General features: G+C 37.3%; 1 protein-coding gene across 4 annotated transcripts in view; it reads right to left on the bottom strand.

The window, feature by feature from the left end:
- Nucleotides 1-5679: 5679 nt before the first annotated feature.
- Nucleotides 5680-21564, bottom strand: part of LOC106109488 (transcription factor Sp9-like) — a 56695-nt gene continuing 40810 nt past the window's right edge. For all 4 annotated transcript variants that reach the window (XM_013291004.1, XM_013291007.1, XM_013291005.1 and 1 more), the window contains one exon: nucleotides 5680-7948. In XM_013291004.1, the coding sequence (XP_013146458.1) occupies nucleotides 6821-7948 (1128 nt within the window). In that variant the 3' untranslated portion in view covers nucleotides 5680-6820. The remainder of the gene's footprint in view (nucleotides 7949-21564) is intronic.

Raw genomic sequence — 21564 nt, 5'->3', positions numbered from 1 at the left:
TTTTATTTCATTCTTCTGTATAAAAATTTAAAACTATATTTTTAAAACAAATGGCACGTAAATATAAGTGTAACTATTAACTAATTTGTTACCGTCTAACGATCGTTTGTTTAATCTCAAGAGCAGGACCCTCGCGATACAGGCTGCGCCTAGTGCGTGGGTACTGGTCAATATAAAAAAAAAATCTACTGTATCCATAAACTGTATTTTACTACTCCGTGCATACATGATTGTTGGATTTAAATAAACATTTTTTCATTTTTCATTTTCATTTTTCATTGGTATGTATGTCGTATGAAATTACGATCTGACATAAAGTTTGAATGGCATTATACTCAACGGGTGTCGAGTGGCACTCCATGCTTCTTGCTCTCCGGCGGATATGCCTTGCGAGACGAACTGCGGCACTAAATTAAAACATTTCTACATGACAAGCCGCGTCATAGCCCCGTTCAAACACAGATTTGCTCTAAACCGAACAGCAAATGTTTGAATTGCTATTAATTGAAGCTTTTTTTTAAAGTGGATATAACACAGCAAAACTGTTACCATGGTTTTGTAAAATAAGACGCAAATATTTGAACTATGATGCATTAAACAAGAATAGATAATTCAACGTTTGTCGTAATATTGCATTTTAATCGATTGCAAAAACTTTTATGCTACAAATAGATGTGGGTAATGTTAGAAACAGTTTGACCCAGATTAATCAAATACACATATTATTATGTCCTGGCAGCAACCAATTCTATGTCTTTACTTTTAAAGAATCATGTGTTTCAATGTTGCTACTGTTGTTGGTAACAATTTTGGGTTTCGTTGGGTAACGAATTTTCTAGAAAATTTTATTTTACGGCTTTACATTTTAGTATAAATTGAATACTGTAAAACATGTAATACTGTATCAAACTAAAAAAAAAGTTTTTATAATTATTGTCGACTCTACAACATTTTGTTCTCGGTGTAGCGATTTGTCACAAGTGTACAGCTGATCGCAGAACGTGCTACTGTTTTATGAAGCTCGCCGACGTTTTCAATAGTTATATTCTCTTCATAAACGGTTGAAAAAACGACAAAAGATTCACAACAGTTATTTATCGTTTTAGATACATGCTCTTAGGGTTTTGTCTATTTTAATCTGTATCCGACGAATAACAGCGGAAAGGCGTTTGAGATTTAGACAATTTAAGTAACCTAGAACTATCACTGGATGGTTTTAAAGTAAGTTATTTAAACGTAGTAGGTACATACTTTTTCTTAAATGTAACTATAACTAACTTTAGTCCTCGACTCAGTCCACGTGCAATTTAAAAAAAAACAAAAGCATGTAGCTTATGTGTTCTTCCAGACTATCCTCTACATCTATGGCAAATTTCATAGAGATCCGTTCCGTCGTTTAGGCTGCAAACTCTTAACATCCATTCATCTTTACTTTCGCATTAATAATATTAGTAAGATTGTTATCGTTAGTCAAAGTCTCGTCGTAGAATGTAGAACATAACTAATTATGTAGACGGTGTTTGAGTATTCATACAGCGATGTTGCGAAGTTCGTTAAAATCGTTCGTTCCTTTGTGGCAAGACGTTTCCTTTAGCATATTGAGGAATGGAGGATTAATGTGAGTTCGAAGAAGTCGATATTACTTCTGAAGGGGGCCAAAGCTTGTGATTTACAGCGGCCGCGGCGCGCTGTTAAAAAGTTGTAAACTGCCTGTGTTTCCGTCCTTTGCAACATTGTTTTGAAGTTTATTTTGATATCTGCACGCTACACATACTTACTTTTCCGAATGAATGACCATTTCTTAGGTATATGATGATACGGACGTTTGAAATTGGTCCTATTTTAATTTCATTTTAAAAGAAAAAAATGCAGTAATTGTTAAATGTTTGTTTGATGTAGGTGTTGAAATATTTTTTTAATTAAATTTTTCATGACATCTTATTTTGTATTTACAAATTGTAAAACACTATATAAAGAGCCGAATTGGCTCTTTATAAAACAATATTTAAAACTAGATAAAGAAGCAAGAGTCAGTCTAACTTTATCGTCGGAATTTTGTCTCAATTTAAAATTATTATTATTAAAGGCCTGTCCCACCACTCGCTGATAGAGGATCAGATAGCTTAAATGAAGTCACAGTCAGATAAGGCAACAAAATCCGATATTTCCGTCACATATACCAAATATGTGATGATGTAAACACGTTTGATTGTTATTGGACAATTTACAATTTGGTGGGACAGGCCCTAAGTATTATTTATCATTAAAGACCACTTTCAAGGGTCCTAATTAGCAATAATATCCGCACAAAAAGCTGCCGGAGCTCGCAGTGCGAATTGTTTTTCTAAGAACATGTCCCCGCCACGTGTGACGGCGCGGCTTTGTCCGTTCCAAGGACGGGATTTATGACCGTTTATTAATCATAGCACTAATGAGAGTTATCTGTTTGTTCTCCAAGCAAGTATGCATATTAACATACAAAAAATCTAATGTTATGTTTTTTATTAAAGGTAAAGGCAGGAAAGATTACGATAGAAAAGTGTACTTGCAGTTTCAAATTGTTTTTATTTAATTTTTTATGTTACAAGTCTTTTAGCTTATTTTGAAGTTAAACATTACTCATGTTTAAGAAGTAAAAGTAATAGGTAGGCTCTAAATAGTATTGTAGATTAAACTTTTAACGCAACATAAATCCGTTGGGAACTCAAAGGAATCTTTATGACTTGAAGCTTGAGAGAAAGCTCTTAGAATATTAGAAATATCCGCTCGGACACCTGTTGTGGTAAACTTTGGTTTTGTCTACTTTGATACTTATGTATTTGTTTTCTCTTAAATTGAGGTTAGATTCTCGAATTATTTTAAAACCATTATAACTACTGTTTTTCAATACATTTTAAATATGAATATAAAATTAAATTATTAAATTAAGCGACAGGTTTTTCTTCTTTTAAATATAATTTTGCAAAAAGTTAAGTTTTGTAATTACTACGTTTTTGACCTCGTGACACATTTTGTACATACTAAATCTGTGCAAAAAATGTAAAATATTTTCATTTATATATTCATAAAACGTCTAAATTAGTGCCTAGTGAGCTAACGTATAATCTCAACGAAATTTTGCTACTTTCCCCTGTCAGTAGACAGGGAGCGAAGATCACGGGTTGAATTTGAAGTAGGTTGAGAGTCTAACGAGGCGCCCTCAACCCTCCATCCCGCGGTCGCGATCAGTTTACGAGTAATTTGGTTAGAGGGTGATAAATCTGTGTTTAGTTATGGGGAAAGAGATTTAATTCTATTACATGACGTTGTTACGATAACGGCTTTCTTTATATGATTACGAAGGTCAAATGTAATTGTAATTAAGAATCGTGGTTGGATTAATGTTTTGCGACTCTTATATTGAAATTGGGTGATTTGAAGCAAGCTAACATAGTCTAGAAATCTATCAAATTAAAGGATCACTGCGAATGTTAATGTAGCACTAGTCTCAATCCCATAAAAGCAAAACCTTTTTGATCACTACAAGCGCTCTGAGATTTCTACGGGCCCCCCATTTTGAGGAAGCGGGGACGGTTAAAAAACTTATGTAAAATTGTAATTTCGTTGACTGGCATCCCTTTCTGTCCAGCGCCCTGGGCTGTAGTCCATGTGCGCCCTAACCTATCGTCGTCGCTGCGTAAAAGATTATATTTTTACTCTCGGTTTTGCCTTACTGCACAGATATGTTAAGAGTTGTCTACAGGGCTTCAACCATGTTAGTAAAAAGTGTCTTTATCAACTATGGGATACGTTCAATCGAGCTCCTTAATTATTTCGATTGGTGTTGGTTCGAACAACCAGACCACACGCTACTGGAAATTAATATGATTAGACCAGGTGGCTTAATAGACTAGATAGCCTACATGTTACGGCAAGTACTAGTGTGGTCCTGTCTCATAAATACCGTTATACTGTGAACCGTAGCCAAGGTCTCTGAGGTGGCTCTCAATCAACTTGCACCATTTTTTGCAACAGTAATTTATCAACCACAACCTATCAATAACTGACGACTTTTTTATGTGATCGTGTTATTGATGAATTAATTTTCATATTCTTCGATGAGAAATAAAATCTGTGATACACGGAAGTCATTTACGTAGGTACTTGCGACCGTGATCTATCAAATGATGTGGGTTTTTTACTTTATGGTATTGAAATATCGATGTTTTTGTCTGAGTGGCGATTAATTTTTTTCGCGGACATGCATGTAATCTCCTGGAGCCTAACCGACTGGACCGATATCGAAGATTGGGCTGTAATTCTATTCGTATTCGTCTCCAATGTGTATCGATTACAATTACGGCAGAATACTGAAACGACATTTAAATACATAACAGCGTCTTAAACCGCAAATTCTATTAAAACTTTGGTGTTTGTGACATTGTAAGCGGCACTTACGTAGAAAAGTGTTCAAGATGCGTTTCAATGTTCGTCCGATATTTAGTTGGTTTTTATTGTTTAAATTACTATTGTTAATCCAAGTAGCTAAATAATATGATATTAACAGGTCGGTGTTAATAATGGTTCTTATTTAGAAATCCTAAGAGCAAATAATTGAGGTTATAGGTGCGTATAGTTTCGTATCATTACCTTGTTCGTAAGTAGATTCAGTGTGATGTAGTGTGCAGGATGGAGACATCAATACGATACCGGGGCGGCGCCGGTCAATGAGTAGCAATTGTCGGGGACCACCGTCGCGGGGGCCATTAATAAAGCCAAGATTAAGCTAGGCCACGAGCACCGTAATGGAGTCTGCGGCTGTCGCAGATGAGCGCGCTTTTTACGGCACGAGCTCTCGCCCACCCGCGGTGTCCCCTCCCCTTCCCACTTCCCCTCCCCTCTCCCTCTCATTATTTGTGGTTTCAATTCACTTTTTACGGCTGTATGTTCTCTTTGCGACGTTTCCTCTAGATTACTATCATCCAAATGTGTCATAATCGACACATCTGTTAATGAGAATTCTATTTTTTGTGTGCTTTAGTACTTTTTGTGGTTAAATTGAGACATGTCAACAGAGTAATTAGTAGCCTTTGATGAAGGGTAAATATGAGTGCTTTCATTAGTCTTTGATGGACTTATTTATAATAAAGAAGTAAATTACGATGACAATTACAGATCTAATAGTTTTGTTAATATTGATACGTATATGAAAATAAAGTCTTCAGTTACCTACTTTAGTAATGTCTCTCTTTCTCTCTCTCTTTATCTCTCTCTGCTATAATCATTATCATCACTAAGACAGGAACAATATCCTTTATTATTATCATTTGATCATTTGGTACTTTTTAATTTCTAACTTGGTCAAAGATGGATAGTCATAACTGGCAGATTTATAAACATTTTTAACTTTTATTTAATTACTATGATTTTTAAAATAATACTGACGTTATTCTTACTTGGCATTAATTTGGGATTGAATAACTTAATGAATTACTTTATGTTTGGTACTGAAAATTGCAAAACCTTTGATTTCCATGTTTGCTCTTATTAGCAGAAGCAAATGCAAGTTAGCCGCTAAGTAAACATTCCTTAAGTTATATCCTCCTTTATTCATTTTCTATTTTAATTTGGGTTGCAATGAAAATACAGATATCCACTCGGAAAATACATTTAATTTTTATAAATCAATTTTAGGCGTTTTATTAGCGTAAGTTTGTACAATATCGTATCATCATATTATACATAATAGTTACACAAATACATTCTTCCCATGAATATATCGACATATTTAATTAATTTTACAAACCAAAATCACATAATTTAGGACCAATTTATCAAAAAGACAATCAAACTAAAAACTCTTTTCCACGTTACTTTAAATATATTTTACCGCAAACACTTACTATTTGCTAGATTTAAACAAAACAAATAATTGATTCTACATTCTTCACACTAGTTACAAATAATAGCGTTAAATTCAGGCTCATTACATATAGACAAAATATCACAGTAATTATGCTATTGGCGGAAGGAAAGTTGATGTCTTTACTAGTGGGGTAAAGGATATCTAGAACCAATGTGTATCGTTGATTTTTTATTTTATTTCACACTTCACCATTTTCCTATTTATTCCTCCTTTTATGTTCACACGAATTATTGTTAGTTTATTTATTTATAATGTGTACATGAAAACTTATATATTACAGTAAAATAAAATCGTTTAATAATGAAAGTACGTAAGAGTATATACCATGAATGTATTTTTACTAAATGCCAATTTATTTATAGACTTGAAAAAGTAATATTTACTGGTTCTATAAATATTTAGAAATAATGTTAAAAATTCACCAGTAGTAAGATTTTAGCAACAGCTTTTATTTGTGACAATTTGCCTATATACAATTTTAGTCTGTAGCTGTGTGTACCTACATACATACTTAGTTAAATTCTTATGTTCTTGCATAAACTCTACAATTAAGTAAATAATGTAACAAACACGTACAGATAATTTAACAGATATTCAATTATTGAGGACCAGTGGAACTATTAACAATATTTAAATAAATTACATGTAAGTTTCGACTATAAGAGTGATTCTACTTAAATTAAGTTACCGTACAATTCCTAATTATAATAGACAATATTTCATAGTATCTATACTGTACACTTGAAGTTTCACACGAACATAATATACACGACGCAACACCAGTCAGCGCTAAGTCTTTAATTATAATTACATTCTATACAGAGGTTCGATATGTACAGGGCTGAGACAGGGCGCGGGCCGCGGAGCGGCTAACAGGAGCGGCGGTGGAAGAGCGGTCAGTGCCGCACGCCCCCGTCACACGAGCGTACCCGGCTTCACGTCCAGCACGTGCTCGGGTGAGCGTCCGCCGCCGCCACCTTCACCCTGGCTGTTCTCTTCCGAGTCCGAGCACGACTCAGAGCTGCCCTTCTTACCGCCGTTGTGCGTCTTCACGTGCTTGGCGAGGTGGTCCGATCGCATAAACCTCTTGTTGCACACCGGGCATGCGAACCTCTTTTCGCCGGTGTGCGTGCGCAGATGCCGCTGTAGTTCATCCGAGCGTGTAAATCTCTTGCCGCAGAATAGCCAGTTGCACACGAACGGCCGCTCGCCGGTGTGCCATCGTAGATGAGCTTTCAGGTGGGACGTCTTGCCGTACACCTTCCCGCACCCGGGGATGTGACAACTGTGGATGTTCTTCTTGCGCAGGTGCGCTCCTGCAGGTCCGAGCCTCTCTGCCTCCTGGCAATTGGGACAGTCACAGGTGGCCCGGCCCGCGTATCGTCTCTGCGAGCGAGGCGATGGTGCCTGCGCGGGCGGCGCCGGGGAGCCGGGCGCGTGCAGTCCGAACGAACCCTGCGTCGGAAGCACCGACTTGTACGCATCTTGTAGCAAGTGCGGCGCGGGTGGCAGGAGGTGAGCGCCGCCCGATAAGGAATGTGTCAGTTGCGAGTAGTCCTGGCCGGCGTAGTTGGCCATCTGTCCGCCGACATCTAGCCAACCGCCGTGCACATCCCACCACGTACCTCCGACGGCACCGACGCCCCCCATGTCCGCAGCTTTCAGCGCGCCGCCGCCGCCACCTCCTCCCACGTTGAAGGGCCACGACTCGTAAGGGTGCCTTGAATACATCGAGCCGAGACTCGCGCTAGATTCACTTTTGCCTAGTAGCTGATCTCCGGACGAGGGAAAGTAAAGGTCGTTGCCGTAAGATGGAGCGGCAGCGCAGGAGGTTGGTGGCCGTGCATAGGGGGCGCAGGAAGGCGGTTGCGAGCGCGGACCGGAGCCGGCGCCTGGCGGCGAGTGGGTTCCCGGGCTCTTTTTCCACGGATGAAAGCCCTTGCCGACGGCTGCATCAGCCAGCGGCGGGGGAGATTTACTTGACAATTTGTTGCATTGCGCCGCGAGCATCGCCAGTGGCGTGCCACGCAGACTCGGGTGTTCCTGGAAAGATGAACAGTGAAATAGTTAATCACGATGAATGAACAAAGAAATAATTATTTATTCGGGTTTAATTATTGAGCCGGGGGGAGACCGTGAGAACCATTGCGAGCGTGGAGTCAGATTTATGGACTTATTTATATGAGAATAAAAGCCGCGGTCGAGTCGGTGCCTGAGGCGATCAGAAATAATTTTAATAAATTACGTGAGCCCGTGAAGTGTATTTACAATTAGGCAGCGCAGTGACAGGTCCCGATGCTACTGCTACCGCGGCCGCGGGACGTCCTAATTAATAAACGCTCCTCGCTGCCCACTGCCCGCTGCCGCTGCACAACTCGCTCGTAAACATCGATGTTGATTAAGCACAAGGACGTAATATACAGTTGAGGCTTTATCACTGGCAGTCGCTGGATGTTTTGTATTTGTTTGATTCTGTTGAGTTTAATTTAAGTGTATTTATTTATCGAGATTTTATTTAAAGATGTATACTGTACTGCACATATATTACAAATTTAGTACACAAAATCTACTTAAGTAGTATTGCAGGTTTTAAAATTGAAATTTCGAGGAAAGTGCACCACCATATTAATAAGAACAACTGTGTGATAATAGTATATCCGTTACATAAATTACAACACTTCAAAAACCTATTATAACCTCAATGTAAGAGTAGATTAAATTACATCAAAGAAAGAAAGAAAAAATGCATAATCCGTTCCCCGCACCCATTCGATGTTAAATAAAGGTGAGTGTAGAAGTAACATCCGACCGGATATTTCACCCCAATATGAGACAAAGGGTCAATAAAAAAGTTTCATTGTATGCAATAACATAATGCGGGGCTCGGATGTGGGGACCAGGCCGGGGTCCGGGGCCTCGCCACGCCCTTTTTATTGTGATTGGCGCAGCTGTCGCCGCCGCCAGTGTGCGCCGCGCCTTACAACTGTTCACTACCGATGCACCTCACCATCACTAGATATATGTACATATCTATATATCGGTAAAAGATAAAAGATAGGAACTGGAGAGTCCACTATCTTTTGCTTCATCCATCCATTTGTTAAGCGGAGATTAATGGAGCAGCTAAGAATTCTTGACTTTTAAAGGACCGATGGCTTATATTGTGCCTTCTCCACCAGTCGTACATTGTCGGTTTCAAGTTACGGACACTAATATCGACGATATTATATATTCAATATATCACTAGCTTTTGCCCGCTACTCCGTGAAATGAAAAAGAAAACAAGAGTGACTAGCCTATATGTTCTTTCAAACTATCCTCAACGTCTATAGGCTACAAACTATAACAAACATCCATCCAAATAAACTTTCACATTTCTAATATTAGTAGGATATACAAACAATGATTTTGAGAGTGTTGCTTATGTAGAGATATTGTTTGTTAAAATTGCTAAATACCGGTTGCGACAGTGCTATGAAAGTTAAAAAATATGTATGAAAATTGTGACTATAAAATCTAAAATTAAACACATATAGGTACAGTTGTGTACACAAGTGATGTGTTGGCGGCCACAGAGTAAATAGGAATAATAAGTGGTGGCGCGTTATCAACTAGATCTACTCGTGTGCATGTAACTAACATCCAGCACTCCATTAACGTATGTCATACTTGTATTTAAATTGACTCAATATCAAGGAAACATTTGATTCAGTCTTTTACTAGCAAAATAATTGGTTGACTTTTCTTTAGTCTTCTTTGGATGCAGGAATATGGTCACAGTACAATAATTAAAGCCTTTTGAAAGCAAGTAACAGGGTTCAAACATTTTAGACATGAGACAAATTGTGCTGATACGAATTTACCTACGTCGAAGTTGTTGTGTTTTATTTAGATTATAGTAAATATCAATAAGGAATCTGAACTACTAAAGATAATGTACTACTTATTACAGCAACACATATCCAAATCCAAACATGTTTTTTACTCGTAATGTTCACAATATGTCACATGTTACGTAGCTGAGGCAGCTAAGTTAGCATTTTAATTAATAATATAACATAATCGTTTTAAATAGCTTGTCATAGTGATATTTGAATAAAAATTTACTGTCTGTGGCTATCTTTAATATTATACTTTTCTCCGTACAGATAAAACATGCCAATTAATTGTGTACATGTGAATTAGTTTTATTAACCTTCAAAACACGCGATATGGTGTTCATAAATAAAAGAAACTAAAAAAAACGCATCCGAGGCGCACAAAGACATCGAAGCAATTTGGATAATACGTGTCAGTGGAGATGGAGAGCAGATTCGATGGCAGGCAAGCGCCGCGCTCATAATTACCCTAGGAATTATGCCCCATTTGGGTCCGACCGAAACCGAGTGATATCCATAATTGGTCGTCAACCAAGCCGGGCCACTCGGAGATTGGATCGGAGAGCCACGGCGCCTCGCTACGCATTATACGCTGATGGCCTTTTCCTTGTCAAAAATGACGAAGATCTTTCCGCTGTAAAAAAAGCCGTACGAGTCGAAATGAGACGAGATTACCTAATGCGGGCACAAATTGTAGTATCGGGTCAGGTAGCCGGCGTGGTTCAAGGATGCAAGTGTGCACGGACTCATAAAAAATATGTTAGTTATCATGACGATGAAGTTTTACTTTAATGTCTAGGTTACTATTCAAACAGAGTGCATTAGAACAGACTACTGGCAATAGAATGGACAAAACTAGAAGTATGAATCGTCTCTTCCAACATCTAAGAAGTATAGAGGAAATTAGATATAACATATAGGTAAAATGAGGTGCTTGAGACAGCATTACTGCAATTTACACCTTGTAACAAACAAGTGCTTGAAATTGATTCAGTCTTGTTCTATGTGACATAGGTTCAAACTCATTTAACATATTCAGAACGATACCGAAATTAATTTAACGCTGTTGTTAACTGTATATTTAATAGTTGGCATTACACCCGATTGATGACTACACGTCTGGCGCACCCAGTACATACACGATAGATGATGACCCTCGATCATTTTCAATAAAGTATTTTCAAGAAATATTAGGTCATAAGTATGGTTATGAATTTTATGAAATACAATTTGGCCGGTAACGACGCCACGACCATGTTAATAACACGTCGAGGTCTAAACGTTTCGCTTGAATATTCATTTCACTTCATCATAATTTCGGTGGATAATTTGAAATTATCCAATCTGGCGAAGGCGCGCCAAGCTCGGGAGATGCGAGCGACCTCTCGTGCCACGATTTATTGCTTCTCACATTAATTTTATTACGATGCACCATTAAATTATAATATTGTATTATCACAGCCGTTATCGCTTATCAAATAAGCCGCTTTATTGCAGTTAAACGGCAAGAGGTTGCTTTGAAGCGAATTTAATGTCGTGTGATGATTTTCATTAAACGCTTTGTGTTTGTGAGTTATGTTGGCTTTTTAAAATCATCTAATCTCCTGGTTTTAATTCTATTTCAAAATTAAAAATAACAAGAAATAATTTAATAAGACTTTTGTGTTACATTTTTTTATAAAATGACTGAATTAAGTTCATTTTCTACATCGCAAATAAACATATTTCAAAGCTCTTCAACATATATTAAATTTAATGGGACTTTGAAAATGGACCCAAACGATGTGTTCGCATCGTTTTAAATTTCTAAGTAAATGAACTCGTTAGTATATGATATTATGTCGACGAGGCGTCCGGAACGGAGCGGACGTCGTGTGTAATTCACTGTCGATAAGCCGAGACCAAATTGCCGTCGGCTAATTGCACAATTAGAGAATTATCGAGTTAATTCCGGGTGAAATCGAACGCCTCGCGTCGTCGCCGGGTCGGCGGCGTCGCGTCGCCCGGGGGAGCGTGCCCCGGCCCCGGCCATTCTAATGCAAACTAACCGGCGCTGAGTTTACAATTTATGACATATTGTTTGGTTGTGACGTCGAAACTAATGTTGCCCTATTTGCTGCACGCTTCAGGCTTAAATCTTATTATTTGGATTACTCAGAATTATATTTTCAACAAAAATAGTCTATTGGTAATCACGAGAACGTAGATTTAAGGGCGGACTTTACTTACAAGACCCCTAAGACTAAAGAAAAATATTAAATATTTATTTATCTATAACATTAGTTGTAAGGATACGTCAAAATGTAGTTGTTAATGGAGTAGGTAGGTAAAAGTTAATGAGCGGGCGACATTATTTACACATTAGGCGGTCGTCGCACGTAGGCTGCACGCCAGCGCCCCCGTTTCTATGTTTTGATGCGGGCTAATTGCATACTGATCAAAGTCCTTTAGCTTAGCGACATGTTTGTTGAACTAACCACTTCACCTTAATTAACAGCGGATACAGAAAATATCACAAAATATTCTTAAACATTATAAAAACTTACTGACAGTAATGTATCTCTTATACTGTACACGTATATAATAATTGTGTTGTGTATAAAAATTTAAATTAATTGTAAAAATTAAAATCGAAACATTTGCAAAAAATATTTGTATCGCAAATTCATTCGCCTGACAAATTCACAGCTACATTCGCATTACGAGTTCAACGAACCACGTGTATAACTATCGCTGTTTACAATCTTCTAATGACGCTAAAAACTAGCATTATTTTTTACCATTTTAAACAATAATCATGTAAAAGCATTTGTTCGCTCAAATAAATATTTGAAAAAGAATTGCTCGACCAGTATTGGATACTGGTTTTGACAATTTTATTTGGATTGATTTACTGATAACAAATTAAATTATATCCTTTAGTTTTTGCGATTTCCTTCAACACCATCCACTGTAAACAAAAGAACGCCTTCTTTAACATTTTATTAGGAGTTGCAAAAAGGTTTAAACTTCCCATAAAGAATAGGACAGCTTATCGGTGTATATTTGTATTTCTAAGTTTAGTAGTTACTTTTTTTTAAATGTACAACAATGTCAAAGATGATGTAGATTGGTCGGAACTTTTATAAAGTTAGCCTGAGGGCTGACTGAGACCTAAAAAAGAAAAAAAAAACGTTCGGAAAGTTGTGCAGTCGCCGAGGCCCAAGGCTAGTGTTGTCTTGCCGATATCCGACACATTATCGAGGTATTTCATCGACATTTCAAAACTCGAGCATCAACGTTAAAGATTGATGTCGAAATTTATGATCGCACATTATTCAAAAGGGTTAGCTTAAATTTTAACTTTAATAAATGTTAACATTACAAATAGGTGTTTTTCGCTTTCACGAAATTGGCTAACTGAAATTTCGACTCACAGAGATGTAATAGGTATAATTACGGGTGTAAAATAATAAATGATATCTTTAAAAATTGTAGAACTGGCACTTGTTGGATCAAAGCAACATTAGCACTTAATTGCCACTAGAAGCAATTTATTAGTTGTAAAAAGTATTACCAAATGGCAGAAGTCTGAATATATTGTATTGATTTTAACTGTGAATAAAATTTTCTCTGGGAAGCCGCATATGTCGGTCAAATTACTGGCGCGTCAAAGGCGCTGGAGGAAGTTATAAGGCGATAATTTCCATTTAAATAAATAATTTGCTTGGGGTCAATTTACCGCCGCCATGTGGCGGGTGCCCGGAATGGCCGCCGCAGCGGTTTCACGCCTTCACTCCACTCGCTTGCACTATAGTGACGAACTACCCTACATTCTTTTTTCCAGATTCTTTTAAAGAGTAACTCCGCAATGACATTCTTGTACCATTTAGATATGCCAGGGATGTCCTATGGCTTTATAGAACTCTGGTTTGTAGTGAGTTATAGATCTAAAATAGATTGTCGGAATGGAATGGTTTACGAAAACATTTTTAATAAATAATCTTTGTTTAGTTCGTTTAAGTTCTAGTTTGAGTTAAAATAATATTAATTAAACTATTTACGTACTAATGTTTAACTACAGTTATAACCAAATTATTAGTTTTCAGTGTTTAACTCATTAATTATAGATGTTAAATATAATCTGTATATTTATGCAAAACTATAACTCTACGATAATTACGAGTCTCTACGACTAAAGTAAACTCCAGTAGAGAGTATTGACTAAGGATTGTTAAATAAAATGAATACTAGTAATTACTTTGCTTTCTAGGAAATTTAAATGTGTTTCAATTATGTATTATTATTTAATATCTGCTACTAGAAATTTACTTTATTACTAGAATTACGCTTCGTGCCTCATACAGTATTTTTTATTGTAAACACCAAGCTTGTTACACTTCTTGAGTTTAATTGAGAATTGTTTTGATTTTAAATTACTTATCTGTCTAAATTTTCTTAATGAATTCCCAAGTTTTTAGTAAAGAAGGCAGTATTTTTAAAGATTATCTCACTTTGTAAAAAAAGTTAGACATAATTCTACCCAATTTAAATATACATGTAACTATAATAAATCAACTTCACAATGAAATAACCGGACCGATTCTTACGAACATTCTAAATCAGCCTTGATACCGTGTATGGAGAGTTGTATAGAAAAATTTCGCGTGACGGAATTTGCTCTAAAATCCTCGTCAAGTGACGGCCGACCTCCGCCAGGGTTCAGATAATAGGCGCACCAATTTGAGAAACAAGTTCGAGCGAGACAAAAAAAGCTGAGTGTCGGTTGGAATTGAAACAAGGGTTCTCCTACTCTGGACCTTTTGTTTTTGTACTGCTATCCTATATGTATCTGAATTTATGATGGAAAAATACATATTTCTACCGCTTTATGTTCATATGTATTGTGAAATAACCCCTACATCTTTGTATTGATTTTCGTAAAAAGTATATGGTATTCGTTTTCCAGAAAACTATGTTGAAGTATCATTTAAAATCGTGCTACATTTTTTTAAGCCGAGTGAAGCTACGATTTACTGATTAACTACTAAATCAATTTATAATCGCAGCTGAAATATTGTGACTAATGAAAGTTATTGGTAATATTACAACGTAAAACGCTCAAGTCACTCATGTTACATGCCGTGAAATTCCACTGCCGGGTTTAAATATTTGATTACCTCTTTCTTTGTATAGAGAATGAAAGGGATGACAATATGTATCAATTTAGTATCACGGCAATAGAATTCTATGGTTATGATGGATTGTTTCGCATGTGGCTGAGCAGAGAACGAGCCGCGGAAAGTTCAAGGCCGGCGCGGTACGTAAGCGGCGCGGTAGTATTGCGTGCAGCCTCCCCTCCCCCCGCACTCCCCTTACACACCTCAGGCCCGACACTTCCGAGAATACGTCGTTAAACTCACGTATTTTTGGTAGCAAGATAATTCCAGTGATTTTCAGCGAAATTGTTATAATTATCCCCATTTATACGATAGTAACAAACAAATAAAATGTTCGAAACGAATCCCCCTCGGGCTACGCGAAGTGCCGTCTCACAGTCTTGGAGATTATCACAAATGGACTACAGGTTGAAAGATTGGTTTCCAAAGAGATAACACTTATCACAGTGGAAGAAATAATGAACACAACAAATTAAAAATTAAGGAATTTATTGTTGGACTCCAATAATTCTGTAGGTATGAAATAACATTTATGTTGAACTTTCACATTTAAAAATGTAAAATGTGTTTGTCAATAATACATTTTTTGTACAAGCTGTGTATGTGACCGCAGTGACACATGTCAAGACAATAGTGGCCTGACAGTGGAGCAATTAGTTAGGCCGACACATTGCCTGCTGATAGTGTGGAACTAACTTAATGGAGACGGCTCGGTTATTTCGCCCCGACTTCTGTTTCACGTATATTTTTTACATTTAAGTAATTGAACCACGTTGGATATTAATTGCTGAGAAAATTACCGACTCAAGGCCCCAAGGGTCTAAACCACAAAGCCTGCAAGACACCAACTAGCGCGGGGGACTCATAAAAGCGAACAATTATTACGCATTCCAGCCTTTATTTATTCCCAATTACGGCCGCCGGGGACTAACATTTCTATGATATTTATTCATAACTGACATTATTATTCTAATTAGATGGTCATTTCGTTTTAAGTTAATACGGAGAGATGTTTCGATAGGAAATGTTATGTTGGAATACCGGAGTGTTCCGTGAACGAGCATTCGTAACAATAGACGGCAATTAGGTAAGTAATAAAATAAAATAACTATAATTTGTCGGCGCGAGATGCGCGGGGCCGAGAACGAGCGATTACATCGCTTCGAAGGGTTCTATCGTCACGTACTTACGCGGCGGTAGAACAAAGCAGAGGTATTAACAATTGTATAGACACAAAAGTCTCATAATTCAATTTGCATTCGGCTAGGCGTAGGTACATGTAGGCTCGCGGGTCGTGTACGGTTAGAGCTGCGGGCGATACGCCATGAGAACCGCTTTCGCCGCTTTTCAACACTTCTGGGAATCGATTAGACGTTGTTTTGCATTTACGTTTGACCGGTTTCGTGGTGTTGTTTTCTCCGTCATGTTTCAAAGGTATCGATGTCGATTGAAGAAAAAGATGATTGTTATCGTCGATATCGTTGCTTCGACGAGTGGAAGGTGAGTCGCGTATTATTATGATAATGCGGGCGGGCCCGATGGTATCACTATCGTTCGTCTAACAATTGAATTAGCATAGCGCGCCGTCGTCGCCGCGCCCGACGCGGCGATCGCGGCGATCGCGGCGGGCGGTCTTGCTCGCGCCACGCGACCACCGATCCTCGACCGATTTCATTTCGAAAGTCCTGTCATACGCTTTATTGTTAAAATACTTTTTTTATTTTACTCTTACTTTAAACACTTCATTCATAATTGATAATATTCTCTTTGACCTCATTCATCCCTTGTCACATTAAAGGTAACAAACCAAGTTTCTCACTAGATTTTATGGTCCTGGTAAACTCAATAGATATTACAGCTTATTTTATATTACATAACAAATGTAGTCTTCGTAAGGTATTACATTTGATTAAAAAAGGGATTTAGGTAACACATCAACAATTACAGACTATTCAAGAGTATATAGCAACATTCATGATGCCTGTTGTATCCCTACATTTATTCTTTTACTAATAAACAAACATGTAACAGTTAGGTGTAAGGTAATTCAAAGTCTATTTCTATTGATTTGTATTCAATAGAGGCAGTGTTACCGCATGGGCGTGTTGCCAGTTACTAAAGCATTCACATATTCAATGCAAGCCACGACGGCAACGGCAGTGCAAACTGCAGACGTTGCACAGAAACGTTTTCGCACGTCCGACTTGCAACTGCTTCTACATGTTATGAATAAGGGAGTTGTGAATAGAGACCACTAACCACAACGATTTGGTACCTATAGAAATTGTATAGCACAAGTAAATTGTTAAACAAGTATGTGCTTAGCAATAACAAGTAAATAGTGGTTCAGATGTTATTATATGTTGCACTAACCGTTTGGTGATCCACTGTAAAATATTTACTAATATAGTTACTTAAAATATTTTGTTTTACTTATATTTACAGAAATAAACTAAGATTTTAAGCAGCAGTCTAAATTAAGGATCAACCCTAAAAGAGAGCTAAAATGCTTCGAAAGTACCAACAATGTAACGGTTAACAATAATGTTGCCATCAAGGACAGACGCTGTGGCATCCCTCCGCAATATTCATGGAGGTTCGTGTTAGAGGACGTGAAATATGGCCCTCACAAAGGGTCCTAATGGCACCACACGACCCTCCGCTAATAATAAGTACCTCACTTGAAATAGAAAATGTTTATTTTCATCAATAAACACTAACCTTAAAAGGGTAGATATTTGATATACCACAAATAAATAAGTTTTTAGTATGGAGCAGTAAAATAATATTTCTTTGAAAAATAAATTATTTACTTTATAAAGATTGTACATAATTGAAATATTTACGTACAACAACAAAGGCAACAACAAAGACAATCAAACCTTAAGTTCAATGATTCACATAATGTTTAGTTATTGGCCATTTCTAAACAACAATTCAATATAACTTTCATTTAAATGCACGCGACTTGCGATCCATCCCTATTTAGAATTCCCCTATAAAGTAAATACGAGGGACATTTATTTGTTGAAATCGTATGTTTTTCAATATAGACAAATTGCAGCCGGAAAGTTTAGAGTTAAAAGCCGGATGTTACGTTTAATAGTTGCAATTTCCGATGGCTTTAGTAATGACGCTAAAGCGTCGGCCACATTTATATACTTTTAGATAATGTTTTCATTGACGTGGGTTTTAATAGCCTATTATTGAAAGCCTTCAGATGGGGATCCTTCTTCTACAGGTATTTAAAATGAAATTTAACTTGAATTGTTTTTATAATTAGTTTGTCTGTGGTTATTAAAAGCCATTAATCTAAATTGTCGCGAGAAATGACGTTCACAGGCACGTAATTGTGTGAACAGAGGTCCCGTTGTCATGGTGATACGATAAGCGGTGCGGGGTCCCGTTGTACCGGGTTTGGCGCCGCGGGTGGCGGAGCGCCGCGGTCGCGCTGCGGGAGGCGAAGTCCTATCTCACATTGTAGTCACCTCGTAAGTGCCAAATTATTAATCAATGACTGGGCGACAATCTTTTAAACAAAATCAGTCTGTCCGACCCGTGCTAATGACAGAGACGGACTTTAAGTGTAACAAATTGGTACTGATGTGAGACACATTTTTTGTCACCAGTTTCCGGACACACGTGGCGGACTGCTGATAAATTTCTTAAGAATGTTTATTTCTCGATGAATTAAGTATAAGTTAGTAATAGTAAGGTGTTTGTAAAGTAAGGAAACGGTTGGATTATCATTTTACTCTATTATAGAGAATAAAGTTTTTGTGCTATTTTAAACATGATATTCTTTAAAATTTGACAATTGTGTTGAGAACGACGATACAAGTACGGCATTAAAACGCTGTAGTATTTCTCATGTTTTTACTGATACTAACAATGAGGTGTTAGTTACATTAGTTCTATAATTACTCCAGTATGAGTAGTTTCTAAGACATTATTTCCGAGCACAGACTGGTGAAGAAACCTTTCAAGATGCGTTCGTTGACAGTAGAACAATGGCGGTGTTGCGGCTCCTTGTAACATTTTTTTATCGAGTGGCAGTCATTAATTAGTGGTGCATCGTGGAGAATAACCTTCTCCGTTGTCGGCCCATCAGGTATTGACAGGGCGCGCGGCGACGGCGCTGACGTGAGGCGCCTCCGACCCATGACTCGCGTTTCGTGTTCATTACGTGCCGCGACCGAGCCGGCGCGCCTCGGCCGCACTAACGAGCCGAGCTAATGCAATGAATTGCAAAAATAAATTCAGCCCCGACACAATTCTAACCCCTAAAACGCACAACACAAAACTCAAAATTCCCTACCCCGGGTAACCATATCGAGATATTCCAGGAGCCGACCGCAACCATTTCGATGACATTAATGACTTCCAAATCGGACTGATACGTTGAAATCTCGAGTGGCGCTTCCAATGGTATATTAGTTTCTTTGAGATGTGAGAGCAAAGCGCGACCTTTATTGATAGAGCGGTGAGATCAAAGGGACCGACACAAAGATCCTTCGAGAGTCATCCTGACTGATTGTGGGTGATGAGTAAATTTTAAAATCAAATAAAAATGAGTTCCGGTCTGAGATGATTTACACATGATGTATGATTATTTCACAGAATCACAACTCCAACATATCTTTACAAAATAGTATTGAATCTAACTTGATAGAGCAAATGATATTCTTTATTTAATTCAAGTGATAATATCACTTATCTGTCAGCATGATAGTAAAATTAATGAACCTAGAATCGTTACAGTAATTACATAAATTTCGAAGATTTACTTATTATCATAAATTTATGCATGTTTTATGAAACATTAGAAGAGAATCATAAATCTTAATAATATTAACAATGAGAATGTTTTGATGGATGGATGCTTGTTAGAGTTTATTTATTTATTTAATTAAAACCACTGATCATTTGTGTTGGTCTTCCGTGGTAATTGAAAATAGATGACACTACTACATTTTATACGCAGTGATGTTTGTAGCCTAATTGTTGAACGGATCTCGACGAATTTAGGCATAGATATAGAGGTACAATAAGCAGAAAACGGTATTGTTTGAATTTTTTATGAATAAGTCTGTCATTGTTGCACAAGAATACCAGTTCGTATTGAAAAGTATGGTACAAGCCTTGATGAAAATAAAATGAATTAAAACAAACTTGTTTCAGGACATGCTGGACAAATAATTGAGAAAGAAGTCAATGAGTAGAATACGAAGTGTAGCCTTAAACAACATTATATTTGTGATTCCAAGCAATGAATACATAAAATGTGTAGATGTAATAGGAAAATCCATATTTGGCTGAAAAAGTGTGTTAAGTGTGAAAAAGTGTAAGAGACATAGAAAGTGGCCTAAAGAGATGTTCATAAAGTGAAAACTGTGATAAGTGAATGTCAGGATAATACGATATTAATTTCTTGGGTGAGAATTAAATAGCTAGCAAGTGTTAAGGTGTTTTCCACCGGTGGCGGGAACTGTTCACTTTGTGGTATTAGGGCTGTCGTGTTGCCGGCGCAGTGCAACGGACGGTAATGGCGGACGTAATTATGACGTAGTGACGTATGCAACAAGTACGGCGGCTGCTATGTAAATAATTAGGGCCATGTTACCCTGTTTTTACTTTTAAATAACAACTACATAATTTGACTAATTTTAATAATTACACTTTCATCGGAAGTGCAATGTACTTCTTTTTCTTTCTAGCGGTTGGTAGATTAAATGCATTTTGAAAGGCTTTTTCCACTTTTTAGATTTGAGGACGTCGGGGTCTAGAAATAATTAATTGTTATTAGTAAGAATCTCAATGATAAAAATTATATTTACTTGTTTAACTCACTACACGTCATTCAAATATTTTTAGTTAAAATTTGTATAGGAATTCAAATACGTCTTGAATTCTACGCATGTTATTTTACGGAGTGACTGAACATTAATCAACGCGCTAAATAAGCGAAACATAAAACAATTATCAGCTATAAATCTCTGAAAACTCAACGTGACAGATTCGCAAATAATTAACGGTTTGTTGTCGATTTTTAATCTGTGTTTGGTATGGCACAGAGTATGCGGCCGGCATTGTTAAATTTGTCGCACGCGCAGACGCGCCGCTGACGGACGCCCACATAAATAACGCGACGGAAAACGTCTAATGAACATGTGACTGAATTAGTCTTTGTTTTGTTAAATTATATATCCTACAATGTTTTCTAAAACTTGATTTGTTAAGTAGACTACTAGTTTGGATTCCAAATCACTTAAAATACCTATTGTCAAATGTAAAAACTTGTGATAAGCAACAAATGAAAGTTGTTGAAAAATATTGTTGAGTGAAAACTAAGAATATTTAGGTTACTTTGACAAAAGTACACAAACCTCATCAGTATCAGCAAGAAGTGTTGAAAAGATATGTTGAAATCGAATTCAAGTTCTAAAAATATTTAAGGATTAACGCAAACGGCATTTAATGGTATTTGGTGTGTCGTTGCGTTTGCGCAGTAAATATCATTTGGAACGACAGCTTAATTTAAATACCTTTTGTCAATGAACGGGTTAAACACGACGCGGCGAGGCGATAAAAAAGAATTATGGCGGCACCCGTCGCTACCGGT

The sequence above is a fragment of the Papilio polytes genome, unplaced genomic scaffold (assembly GCF_000836215.1).
Source record: "Papilio polytes unplaced genomic scaffold, Ppol_1.0 DF821289.1, whole genome shotgun sequence".
Taxonomy (NCBI): Eukaryota; Metazoa; Arthropoda; class Insecta; order Lepidoptera; family Papilionidae; genus Papilio; species Papilio polytes.
The sequence above is the reverse complement of the archived record's forward strand: the minus strand, read 5'-3'. Positions and strand labels throughout refer to the sequence as shown.